The 13,959-nt window shown below is 47.4% G+C and overlaps 1 protein-coding gene across 5 annotated transcripts in view; it reads right to left on the bottom strand.

Moving 5' to 3' along the window:
• CTIF (cap binding complex dependent translation initiation factor) overlaps positions 1–13,959 on the bottom strand; it is a 150,374-nt gene that overhangs the window by 130,451 nt on the left and 5,964 nt on the right. For all 5 annotated transcript variants that reach the window (XM_064438140.1, XM_064438142.1, XM_064438138.1 and 2 more), the window contains exon 3: positions 7,448–7,531. In XM_064438140.1, coding sequence (XP_064294210.1) covers positions 7,448–7,531 — 84 coding nt within the window. The remainder of the gene's footprint in view (positions 1–7,447; positions 7,532–13,959) is intronic.

A 13,959-nucleotide genomic window follows, 5' to 3' on the forward strand; every position in this document is an offset into this window, starting at 1 on the left:
CTTGATAGCGCAGCCCTTGGGACGTTCTTGACCCCAGCTAGCTAATCATCTGCAAAGAACAGTCAGCTACCATAGAATTAATCATAGAATGGTTTGGGTTGGAAGGGACATTTAGAGGTCATCTAGTCCAACGCCCCTGCCATGAGCAGGGACATCTGCAACTAGATCAGGTTGCTCAGAGCCCCGTCCAGCCTGACCTTGAATGTTTCCAGGGATGGGGCATCTATCGCCTCTCTGGGCAACCTGTTCTAGTGTTTCACCACCCTCATTGTAAAACTTTTTTCCTTATATCCAGTCTAAATCTACCCTCCTTTAGTTTAAAACCATCACCCCTTGTCTTGTCACAACAGCCCTTGCTAAAGAGACTGTCCCCATCTTTCCTATAGTCCCCCTTTAAGTACTGAAAGGCTGCAATAAGGTCTCCCTGCAGCCTTCTCTTCCCCAGGCTGAACAACCCCAACTCTCTCAGCCTTTCTTTGTAGATGTGCTCCAGCCCTCGGATCATTTTTGTGGCCTCCTCTGGCCCTGCTCCAACAGGTCCGTGTCTGTCCCATGCTGAGGACCCCAGAGCTGGATGCAGCGCTGCAGGTGGGGTCTCACCAGAGCGGAGCAGAGGGGCAGAATTCCCTCCCTCACCCTGTTGCCCACACTGCTGGGGATGCAGCCCAGGATACAGTTGGCTTTCTGGGCTGCAAGTGCATGTTGCTGGCTCATGTCCAGCTTTTCATCCACCAGTACCCCCAAGTCCTTCTCTGCAGGGCTGCTCTCAATCCCTTCGTCCCCCAGCCTGTACTGATATCAGGGGGCTGCCCCGACCCAGGTGCAGGGCCTTGCATTTGGCCTTGTTGAACCTCATGAGGTTCTCACAGGCCCACCTCTCCAGCTTGTCCAGGTCTCTCTGGATGACATCCCATCCTTCTGGCATGTCAACTGCACCGCTCAGCTTGGTGTCATCTGCAAACTTGCTGAGGGTAGACACAATCCCGCTAAGTCACTGATGTTAAACAGCACTGGTGAAGCATTGATGAAAATGTTAAACAGCACAATCATCTCCAATCAACACCTAAGAGTGAAAACCCACCACCTTTGGCTGCCACAGGCATGCTGTGTGCTGCTGTTTCTACTTGCTTAATGGGGAGGCAAACCAAGTCAGCTCCACTACCACCAGTTCCTTGGGGAGGACAGCAGAAGGGTGCTACCAGCAGGGTGTAGGATAATCCAGATGTGGTCTACACACTCTGCCTGCTCCTGCACGGCTCAGTAGATAGGCAACATGACAATCAACTGGAAAAGCCTCTGAGGTCCCCAATCATGCAACAAGTCCCTACTGCATCTGGTGGGACATGGACACACATGCAAATAAGCAGTAAAATAAATTGCAGGCTCATTTACTGCCAACAACACAGGCTTTTGCTTGGTGACAATGGGTGACAGCCAGTCACCATGGGGGAAAGGATAGACTTGGCCAGGAAGGCAGGAAGGATGATTTTCAGCTCTCCTTCTCCCACCACCTGGAGAAATGGGGCAATTCCACAGAGTTGCTCTGGCCCTTTACATAAGGGGAGCCTGGGATGGAGCTGCTGCCAGGGCTTTCATGTACCAAGATCTCCGCTGGCTCTCCAAATACATACCATACTAATAGTCTTTTACTTAATGAATTACTCTCAGAAATACATCAAAGAGCTTCCTACTTGCAACAGCCTCACAAGGGGAATGCAAATAAAGTATTATATAAAAATCTTCCCCCTGGGTCTTTTTAGAAAAAAAACCCCTTCAAACATAAAATTATTTTAAATTATTCCATTATCTAAACTTTCCTCATTTATAGAGGCAATAAGGTGCTCAGATAGTATTTTGCATACCTCGATAGAGTGGTCTTCACCCCAGAGGCTCACATGGTGCTAGCAGACCTTCTCGGGGGTATCGCTCAAATGCAGTGGGGCTTAGCAGAGCATGGCAGTTCCATGTGGCAAACAAAAGGGTTCACAGTAGGAAACAAGGAGAATTATAGATAAGCTGAATGCAATTGTGAGGCCAGGATTTTCTCTGAGCACCAGGAGTTCACAAAACGTATCTCATGAGATCCTCCATGAGCAGGCCATCTTCTCGCAGCCACCTGCCCAGAGAACTGGAAAGACCAGTGCTGGTTTTGGCTGAGAAAGAGTTCATTTTCTTCACTGTAGCACCTGTAGTAGTTGGGGACCTTTCCAGCTTCCCATGCTCTGCCAGGTAGGCAAGAGGCTGGGAGGGGCAGGGCCACAGCCAAGACAGCTGACCCCGACTGGCCAATGGGATGTTCATTCCATACCATGTGACACCATGACCAGTACATTAACCGGGGCCGTTGGCATGCAGGGGGGTGGTTGTGGTTTGGGGGCTGGTGGTGTTGGGTTGGTGAGTGGCTGTGTCATGTGTTGTTTGTTTTGGTTGTTCATTGCCTCTTCCCCCTGGCCTGGGTTTTGCGCCTCTCTCATTGTTTTCATTTTCATTGCATTATTGTTTTAATTATTAAACTGTTCTTATCTCAACCCATGAGCTTTACCCTCCTGATTCTCTCCCCCATCCCGTTGGTGGGGGAGTGAGCGAGCGGTTGTGTGGGGCTGAGTTGCTGGCTAAACCCCAACAGTTTCCAGGGGGAATTTTCTCCATTTTTAAGCTACTGCTTTGTATGGGATGCACAAGTGCCAGCCTACAGGCACTGACCCCCATATAGTCTCCCACAGCTGCTAACAGCAGATGTCTCACCAAGCAGTGCAAGAGCAGGGCAAGTATGGGGTGGTCTTTCCTAGATATACTCAACAATGTCAGAAAAACAGCAGTTTAGGAATATCCTGGACTGCAGGTTGTATCAAGACACCTTATTATTACCCTTAAATTGCACATTATCCAGGAATTGCTCTCAGCCCCACACTTACACAACATCCTGTGGATGCTTATACACACACATAATGTATAAAAATGTCTATATAAATACATAAAAAAAAAATTTGTGTGTATAGGTGTATTATTTGCCTTAACCTTGCTGGATCCTAGAGACAAGAATTTAAAAGACATCAGGTACTTAGGGATGCAGAGGAGGATTTTCATGCATGGGAAAGTCAGCTTTACTCTAGCTCCCCTACAAGCTTTAGGAAGCCAATTAATTTAAAAATGTGACCCTGGACACAGAAAAGGAACCAGATGCTAAATATATTTCCAGGACTAACCTGGATTTCCATATAAATGCCCTTTCTGATCATCAGGTTATAGCTGTGTGAGGCATATCATGGTCACCAATACATAACCCACATTTTCACAGTAGCTGAAGCAAGCAGAAATCTCACATCAAAGTATTTTTCAGCTAAGACTGGTGTGTATTTGTGGAATAATTGCTGGAGGTGACTTAGAAATTAAATTTATGTTTTTAGAAAAGGTACAGCATTGAAGAAGCTGTTAGGGTGGAGTGCAGCTGACATGTGAGGAATCCATTCCACGGAAGTTCCCTAGTAACCATAGATGTTGGCAATGCCAGGAAAACTTGTACTGACTCTAAGAGGAGTTGTCCGGAGGGTGGAATGGTGTGGAGGCATTGCGGCTAGGCTCTGTGATAAATGGGAGCTCGAGGTACCATGGAGCTGGTACGCTGCATATTTGCTACCTAGGCCAACAGTCTCTCATACTTCTGACAAAATCCTGTCCTTTCGGTGAACTTTGCTCATTATAATATCATTATAATACCAAAACACATCTCCATCCCAAAAGTTACCTACCTCTAAGGTGGGACCACCCCTCACTGGGCATGCTCTTTGAATTTCTTCTAGTCTACACCTTTAAAAGCAAAGTGAGGAAATTCTACCCCAATCATAATAAAGGTATGTATGACTAGTGTCACTCAAGCTCCACCTGAAAGATAAAAAATAGTATAAAATGTGTGAAGAGAAAGAGGGTGTTAGGGAAGATACCATCGTGTACCACTCTGACTTCTGGGACCAGTCGACGGGCTGAGCCTCTCTTCCCCCACACTGGGATGCCTTTGGGTAAGATTGGAACCCTCTATAGAGTCACTTTAAATCCCTAATGTATTAGAGTTGCTTTGCTTCATATTAGAGTCGCCTCATATTCATTTAGCATACTTGTAGCCTAGCAGTGTACTCATATCTTTGGCATTTATGTGTGTCTTGTAACCAGCAAGTCTATCACCGGTAATCCAAAGAACCTGTGCATCTGTTGCTTTAATAAATTGCACTATTCATTAATCTAGCCATGATCGTTCTCATTGAACGTGACCAGCCTGGGAAGCTGCCAAATTAGTTACTAACAACAAATACTCTGATGGGTGGTTACTTCTACAACCCTTAGAAAATAAACCTCTGACCAAGTCTGAGACTAAGACTGGACTTAGCTGCACCTAGACTCCTCTCGGAGAAGGAGTTTAGAAAGCAAGGGGGTCCTGTCTGAATCTCATGACTCAACGATAGGGTCTCTCCTAGGCCACTCCTCAGACTCCTACCATTAATGCAACAGTATTGCACAACCAGCAATGCAGAAATCTCAACTGAAAATAAAATAGGAAAAAATCCAGGAATTTTATTTTCCAACCAAACCCCTCAAAATCTATTAAAAAATGCAAAAAAAACCCTCCTTGACATCCCTTGGGAAATAATTAGCCAGCTTTCTCCTTAGCAGGTTTGAAGAGTGATTGGTAATTTACATTCAAGACAAACACCTTATTAATATTTGGGGTTTTTTAAATACCGTCCTGGTTTCAGCTGGGATAGAGTTAATTTTCTTCGTAGTAGCTAGTATGGGGCTATGTTTTGGATTTGTGCTGGAAACAGTGGTGAAAATGCGGAGATGTTTTGGTTGTTGCTAAGTAGCACTTACACTGGCCAAGGACTTTTTCAGCTCCCCATGCTCTGCTGGGTGCACAAGAAGCTGGGAGAGGACACAGCCAGGACAGCTGACCCCAACTGACCAAAGGGCTATTCCATACCATATGACGTCATGCTCAGTATATAAAGCTGGGGGAAGAAGGAAGGGGGGGATGTTCGGAGTGATGGTGTTTGTCTTCCCAAGTAACTGTTACGTGTGATGGAGCCCTGCTTTCCTGGAGATGGCTGAACACCTGCCTGCCCATGGGAAGTAGTGAATTAATTCCTTGTTCTGCTTTGCTTGTGTGTGCATCTTTTGCTTACCCTATTAAACTGTCTTTATCTCAAACCACGAGTTGCCTCACTTTTACTCTTCTGATTCCCCCATCCCACCAGGGGGGAGTGAGCAAGCAGCTGTGTGGTGCTTGGTTGCTGACTGGGGCTAAACCACGACAGTCCATTTTGGCGCCCAACGTGGGGCACAAAAGGTTTGAGATAACGACAGATTTGACTGGAATGTGCTAGATGGACTTTATAGCGGTTATTGCTGTTTAGCTATTAATTGGCAGGCTTCTGTGCTTGCTATGGGGCTTGCCTGACTTACTGTATGCCTTAAAATCTAGTGCTCATTAGTGGCACTTTTTGCTTTCACTGCTTGCTGTACTGCTTATCACCTTACCCTGCTGGGTAAGTGAAAAATCAACAGCCAGAAATGGTAATAAACTGAACTTAGTCCTCACCAGCAGTGTTTCACTTGTGTATCAGTAACAGAAAGAGAAACACTTGCCTGGACAGAAGAACAATAGCTTGCAGTTCCTCTTCAGTGCCAAGGAAAATTTGTTATTTGCTGTTAAAGGAAGCTCAACATGGAGAGAGATAATTATTAGCTCCGCTTCAGGCTGGGAGATAACCCAAATGCAAGGAAAACAGCTTGGACATCAGTGAATGTTATTTGTATATAGAAAACAAGCTCTGTGCTGGAGGAGATCAAATAGATTTAATGCCCAGGAAAAAAAAAAAAACACAACAAAACAAAACAATAACAAAAACGCACAAGTTAAAACAAAAGAGAGCACGGCACAAGGCAGATGGAAGATGTCAGGGCTTTGTTGATTGGAGTCAGGAAAGCATCACTCGTGCGTGACTCCTGCGTCCTCCCGTGGTATCCACCAGGGACTGGCACATCAGCTGGGCCCTTGGGTGGAGAGCCAGGGACCTTCTTTTCCAGGGAAAACACCTGGTCCTGCTAATACCCCTAGCAGCCCAAGGAGGCTCAATGGAAACAGCCAGCCTCCCAGCTGAATTTCAAGCAGCTGGCTGTGATGCTGGGAGGGAGCCCGGATGAGGTTTTACTGCTGAATATTTCAGAGCAGATCAAAGCTCTAATAAATCAAATCCACAATTCCATCTGGTACCTTCAGAGGCTCATTTGAAGCAGTGTCTCCGTACAATATGCACCTTCCTACACAACAAGATCTTGTCTTTGTTGTATGCAGGTGTTTGTATAGATGCTCCCAGCATCCTTGTATCCAGGTACATGGCTGGAAGGGGACACGTGAGCCCCTGTCCCGCAGCCAAGCAGCTTCCAGTATGGCTCTGAGAGGGAAGAAGTTGTGCCCAAAACAGGATGTGGGAACTGCAATATGCACTATTTAGACCAGCATGTCCTCTTGTACCACTCTGCAAGGGGCTCCTAGGCTTCTTCTCATGGATCCCACACGTGGGACTGAAGTCTAGAGGACATCAAGCAGGGCAAGAGCACCAAAACCACCAGCCTGAAGCCCCTTCTCCAGGTGGGACACCCATCAGCCACAGCAACTGCAAATGCCACTTCACCCTTTCCTGCAGCCGGTTTGGTCTCATATCTCCTCAGATGAACACTGCTCTTAGAGGGTTGATGGTCTCATGGAGGCACATCAGCTCCTCAACCACATGACAATGGTCAAAACCATGCCTCATTCCTACCCAACCCTCTTCCACGCCGGTGCTCACACGGAGGACCTCACACAAAAGCCACCTCCAGCAATGCCAGCAGTGCTTGGTAAATACTCTTCACTGATGTTTACACCATGTACAACCACCAAAACTGACTCACATATGGATTCTGTCATTGCAAACCCAACACAGGCTCTCAGCACGTGCAACTTCGCTTCTTCTCCCAGTTTACCCTCTCAGCTATTTAATCTTCCCTGCAACACCATCCTTGTGCTGCAGCACATAACCAAGCACAGCTACACAAAGATCCCTCATCCCAGCTACACCTCATACTTCCAAGTCAGCTTCAGTGCTCCAAATAGGTCCCTTGCACAGGTGGCAATATGAAGCTTTTCAGGAATAAATGGAACACTCCATATTTTTTTTCTCCTTTATTGAAGAGCAATAAGCTCCTGGTCAAAGCATCCAACTGCACATCAGGATGTTGCCCATCTCCCATGGTTTCAGTGGGAGTGAGCTTTTGAATGCTGAGCAGAGGGACACGTCTCCCCTTCCATGGGAGAGGGAAAGCTGGCAGCATGGGCAGGCTCTGTGCTGCCAGATGAGGCAGTACAAGAACAAAAGCAAAGGTTTGGTGAGGAAGAGCTAAACACAACCCCTACCTGATTGTGTTCATGAGACAATGAGCCCTTCCCTCGGGATGGGGAACAGCTGCCATCAAGCTGCTCGCTACAATCCGCAGTCCACTGTAAAAAGGATTAAAAAAAGAGATTGTGTAAATTCCCAGCCAGGCTGGGAAAAACTGCTGTGTCAGTCCACAGCACACAGCAAACACTGTCTGGCCTTGGGCATCACTGTTCGCATGCGCCCCCCCCCTGTTTTTTGAGGATGATCCCAAAGGCTTTGCCTCGGAAATGCTCCACCCACCAACGGTGAGCAGAGGGAAGAGACAGGAACAATTGCAGGAAGGCACCTGAAATGATGCTTTGCAATAAAAACCACCCCCAGTATTTCCTTGCAGATTCTCACGGTTTTTGGTATCTCAGGCATGTGGTACACACCAGGACAGTTTCACTTGATTACTCTTTTCCATGGAAAGTTGGGAATTTTCTGCTTTTCCCAACTCTGTCTGTTTCAGGGACAGGTAAGAGTCCTGAGCTGCCAAAAACCTATGGTTTTATTTTAAACAAAACAAAAAACAGAGCTCAAAGCTGCAAGTTTGGCCATTGCTGTATGCTGTGGTTGTCATGTGCAGCCTGGATGGCAGCCCTGCTGTCACACCAGCTTCGCCCTGTGGTGAAGGACATGGACACTGGGGGACTTCCCAGCCATAGTGGGAGGTCAGCAGGACAGCACAGCCCATGGCAGAGGCGAGCAGCTCTGGAATATGACCTGCTGATTCCCCCAAGGTTTGACAGCAAGGTGCCTCCACCAAAATAATTCAATATGGGGTCGCTCAGGGATTTTTCCCTGACAAAGAAATGAAGGGTTGCATCATACTGGGGAAAACAATAAAACAAAAATTAATAAAATAATCAAGCAAATAAACATAAAAGATGCTGCTTAATCCTAAAGTCTTTTTTTGCCCCCCCCCCCCCCCCCCAAAGTTGAGGCTGAACCTTGGTGACCAGTTCAATTTCTGAGGTCTTTCATCCTGGAAGCACTTGGCTGTTCCAGAGACACTCATTGCTTGGATGCCATCACCAAGGCTGATGTACCAAGAAAAATGAAAATTCAATTCTGTACAAACAGCAACTACCTGAGAGCTTCTTGAGCCCACACATAAGAGGAAAAGCCACCACTAGAACTGCTCACCATCCCTGCACAGCTCTGCCCTCATTGCAGAGCCCATGCTAGCTCAACCAGATAGGAAACATCAGCCTCACCTTTAATGAGCTCTTTAACGAGCTGCCCATTGCTCTCCTGCCACCTCTGCTGACCTACCTGGAGAAGCTCACGATACTAGAAGTGAGAGCCTTCTGCTAGACCTATAGATATCTCCTTTAACCATTTCGAGTGTAACCACATGCCTGGAAAGTTCTCACAAGGTACAGGCCACCCATTATTATGTCCACAGCTGAAAGAAAATTGCATTTTCCCTCTTTCTTCTTTTTTTCTGGTGGGAACAAGGCTGGAGACACCCCCGTTATGGAAATCTCCACACTCTGGGATTCTCTGGACTGGAGATGGATTCAGCTCCCCCGCGAGCAGCGTGGACGATGGAGAAGTGTACAGTGTGCCTTTCCTTCCTTCCCCAAGCATGGAGAACACTTATCTGGAGATATGATACCATCCAAGCACTTCACACACATAGGTGAGTGGATTTATCCTCGCTCAGGCAGGGAAAACATTATTACAGCCACAAGGAAACAAACTGCACAGATATTAAGTAACTTGCCCAAAGTTAAAGATTAAGTTGCTGGCAGAACTTTGCAGTTAAAAACAATTTTCTTGGTCTCAGTCCAGTGCCTCCACCATAAACCCATCCTTTTTCTTCCATCTCTCATTAGGAGGGAACATATCACCTTCAATCAGGCTGGCTTCCTCCAGGGTTACTACAGCAAGCTGCAGGATACATGAATGCTTGCTTTTATAAGAAATTATCAGGAAGAGAAAACCAGAAATAAAAATTCGTGGATATTTCTTATACAAATTTGGGAGGAGGTGGGAAAATTAATATTTTTGGGAGACAACAGATAATTCCTTCCTAACACATCCCATAAGATATGGCTCAATAAAAGCAGGTGACATATGTAAAAGCCCATCCTCACTTCTTGTCCCATATACAGCCATAAATATGAAATACTGCTTTTTGCTGGAGTTTCACATAGAAATCCTCATTCCACATAGACACCAATGGTCGGGGGCACAAACACATTTAGCTACTTAATTTGGGATGCCACTAAAAGGGGTCTAATTAAAAGTTTCAATGTTCAGATCTTTCATTATTAACTTGTTTTTCTTTTAAAATAAACCTGACCATCTTTAAAGGCATCATCCCTAGCATTGTAATAAAAACCCCAAGCATCTCCTATTTATCAGGGTAGGTGACAGAGGGAGGTTAAAATTCAATTTCCACAACTGGAAGATGGATTTGGTTGTGGTAATCAAGGATCCTAATGCAAAAATTGTACATGGGTATTGTGGTTTAGCCCCAGCCGGCAACTCAACCCCACACAGCTGCTCGCTTATTCCCCCACTGGCAGGATGGGGAAGAATTGGAAGGGTAAAAGTGAGAAAGCTTGTGGGTTGAGATAAGAACAGTTTAATAATTAAAATGAAAAAAATAATAATAAACAACAACAATAATAAAATAATTAAAAGGAGAATAACAAGAGAGAGGCTAAACCGGGGGGCGGGGAAGGGGGAATAAACAAGCAAAACCAACAACATATGATGCAGCTGCTCACCACCCGCCAACCCGACACCATCAGTCCCTGAGCTGCAAACACTCCACCCCATGCCAACTCCCCCAGTTAATATACTGGTCATGATGTCATATGATGTGGAATATTCCATTGGCCAGTTTGGATCAGCTGCCTTGGCTGTGGCCCCTCCCCTTCCTGTAAATGTGAATCAAGAGTCTCTCTATTACACTTAGAAATAAAATCTGCGCTTCTACTCCTGTCTGGGGACTTGCTCACTGGAAACTGGAGCAGCAGCTTTCCTGGAAGAGCCTCCCTGAGTGACTGTTCTTCCTTGCAGTTCATGTACCCGTGCCTCTAGGGTCGAGGTAGGCTTGCCATCCCACCTCATCATGTCCTCTCCGTGGTCACGCAGGTAGAACCATAGGGTGGCCCGTGGTGTGTATCCCCTTCTTTGAGCCAAAGGACGCTTATTCCTAACAGCTGAGACACTGCTCTGTCGAGGTGGGGAGTAGGACAGATCTTCTTTGAGTTGCTGGACCTCTTGGGATAGTTTCTCCACAGCAGAGACAAGGGAGGAAGAGACATGTGCTTTGTAATCCCAGAGTCTATCCATCACGTCCCCCACTGTTGGTGCCTCATCCTCTCTCCAGGACATTGCTGCCAATGAGCTTGCATAGGAGGACGGTGCACTCCGTACAAACTTCTGCCACATGGGTCGTGTGCACTCGGCTTCATCTGGATCTTTGGATGACCATTGATCGTCCAGGTCACTATAAATCACCTCAAGCACAGCTAATGCCCTTAGATATTGGATACCTTTCTCCATGATTGTCCATTTTCCTAGGCGATATGTAACATCATCTTTGAAGGGAAAACTTTCCTTCACTTCAGACAGGAGTCGCCTCCAGAGGCTGAGGGCTTGGGTCCCTTTTCCAATTGCTTTGTCAATGCCCCCTTCCCCAGAAAGGGATCCCAGTTGTTTGGCTTCCTTCCACTCTAATTCCAGGCTACTGGCCCCATTATCCCAGCATCGGTGCAGCCAGGTGGCAATGTGCTCACCTAGATGACAGTCGAAATCATTTCGCATATCCCACAGCTCACTCAAGGACAGGGATCAGGTGGTCTCCATTTTGTTTATGACTTCTTCCTCCTCTTCTCGTGCTGGCCCTGCTTTTTGATCATCCCATTCTAAACGAGTTGACGTCCGCTTACAATATTTGTTATTGTGTATAGAGGTGACTGATACCGACACAGGTTGATTCTCTGGTTGAGCTGCAAGTGCCTGTCCTGGGAGTTTGAGTGGCTGCAGTGCCTGTTGCTTTGTCTTCAGATCCGGAGGCTTTCTCTTCCCCTTGCAGGTACTGAATACTGTTGAACAGCACTCGGTACGCATGGGCCAGGCCCCAGCATGTTGCAGTTATCTGTGTCTCTCTGGAATACCCAGCGTAACAACATACTTTCTCCAAAGATTCTACGAGTTTTTCATGATTCTGCACTTGTTCAGGGGTGAAACTCCAAAACACTGGGGGTGCCCACTGCCCTAGGTATTTGCTCATGCTATCCCACATGCCCTGCCACTCATAACTATCGACCCTTGGGGCAGATTTCTGGATGATGGATCTCTGGTGTTGGACCTGAAATGTTCATTTTAGGAACAAATCTAACTAGGACCATGTCATTCCTGATGACAACACCAAAACCATCCCTCTGTTTGCTGGGTATCTCCATCCCCTGAAATACAGCAATTTCCTTCTCTGACGTAACAACCATGAAGCAAGCAAACAGATTATTAGACATATTAAAATGCCCACAAAAACCATACTTTTGGGGAGCATTTGGGACTTTTGATTGACCTTGTGGTCTTGGTTGCTTCATGGACACCTGTCGTGCTTTAGCCGGCAGCTCAGCCCCACACAGTCGCTCGCTCACTCCCCCACCGGTAGATGGGAGAGAGAATCAGAAGGGTAACGCTCGTGGGTTGGGATAAGAACAGTTTAATAATTAAAATTAAAAGAAACAACAGCAGAAATGCAATGTAAAGGAGAACAACGAGAGGCGCAAAGCCCCGGGGGAGGGGGGAAGGGAGGGGAGAGGGGGAACGAAGGGCTGGAACAAACCACACGCGCCGCAGCCGCCCGCCGACCCGACGCCGCGCCGCTCCCGAGCTGCCACCTGCCCCCCCTCAATATACTGGTCATGGTGACACATGGTATGGAATGAACATGCCATTGGCCGGTTGGGGTCAGCTGCCCCCACCATGGCCCTGCCCCTCCCAGCCCCCCCGCCACGCAGCAGAGCCGGGGAAGCTGGAAAGGCAGCCGACCCCCACAGTGAGGAGAATTAACCCCTTCTCAGCCAAAACCAGCACATTCTCCACCCCTTATTCCATACCATTTACACCATGCCCAGGTCCCGTATGATACAGTACAACCGTACCAACCACCACCCCTCCCCTTCCCATCCTTTAACATAATACACAGACATCATTCCCTTAGTTCATGGACCTTCCCTGTAAAATGTCCATTAAAATGTCCATTGAGTTCACCCAGTCCATGACTCTGGGCTCCATCTGTTGTATCAGTCTTTCAGGGTGGGAGAGATGGTGTGTGGCATTGGGTTGCTGCATACCGAGTCAGTCATCGTTCCATCACTGCTGCACGGCTTGTTTCATAGTTGATCTTCCATGGGTTGGGAGGCTCGTACTCTGATATCATTGATACAACACAGAGGTGACACACAATATTATATAGCAGTTCGCATTGTGCCATTCAGTTCATGGACTGTTTTCGCCCAAAATCAAATCCCCCTGAGGCACACATTGGATTTCTCCATCCTCCCGCATCACCCACCAAGTGCACCCAGGTCCTCGAGCAAAAGCAATCCCACGAATGGGTTTGCCTTTGCCGGAGGCAGGAAGAACCCAGACTGTTTTGCCCAGCATACTTTTTGTGTGCACTACAGGGACTCTATCCCCTTCCACAGTATGTAGGATTTCTGACTGGGCAGGGCCAGCTCGGTTGGCAGATCCCCTCGTGTTGACTAACCACGTGGCTTTTGCTAAATGTGTATCCCAGTGCTTGAATGTCCCACCCCCCATTGCTCTTAGTGTAGTCTTTAACAGTCCATTATAGCTTTCGATTTTCCCAGAGGCTGGTGCGTGGTAGCGGATGTGATACACCCACTCAATGCCATGCTCCTTGGCCCAGGTATCTATGAGGTTATTTCGGAAATGAGTCCCGTTGTCTGACTCAATTCTCTCTGGGGTGCCATGTCGCCACAGGGATTGCTTTTCCAGACCCAGGATAGTGTTCCGGGCAGTGGCGTGGGGGACAGAATATGTTTCCAGCCAGCCAGTCGTTGTTTCTACCATTGTAAGCACATGGCGCTTGCCTTGGTGGGTCTGTGGGAGTGTGATATAGTCAATTTGCCAGGCCTCCCCATATTTATATTTCAGCCATCGTCCCCCATACCACAGAGGCTTTACCCGCTTCGCTTGGTTGATTGCAGCGCATGTGTCACATTCGTGGATAACCTGTGCAATAATATCCATGGTCAAGTCCACCCCTCGATCACGAGCACACCTGTATGTTGCATCTCTCCCTTGATGGCCTGAGGTGTCATGGGCCCACCGAGCTAGAAATAGTTCACCCTTATGCTGCCAGTCCAGACCCACCTCAGCCACTTCAATCTTGGCAGCCTGATCTACCTGCTGGTTGTTCCGATGTTCTTCAGTGGCGCGACTCCTGGGGACGTGAGCATCCACATGCCGTACCTTTACAAACAGTTTCTCTACCCGGGCAGCAATA

The sequence above is a fragment of the Phalacrocorax carbo genome, chromosome Z (genome assembly GCF_963921805.1).
Source record: "Phalacrocorax carbo chromosome Z, bPhaCar2.1, whole genome shotgun sequence".
In the NCBI taxonomy this organism is placed as follows: Eukaryota; Metazoa; Chordata; class Aves; order Suliformes; family Phalacrocoracidae; genus Phalacrocorax; species Phalacrocorax carbo.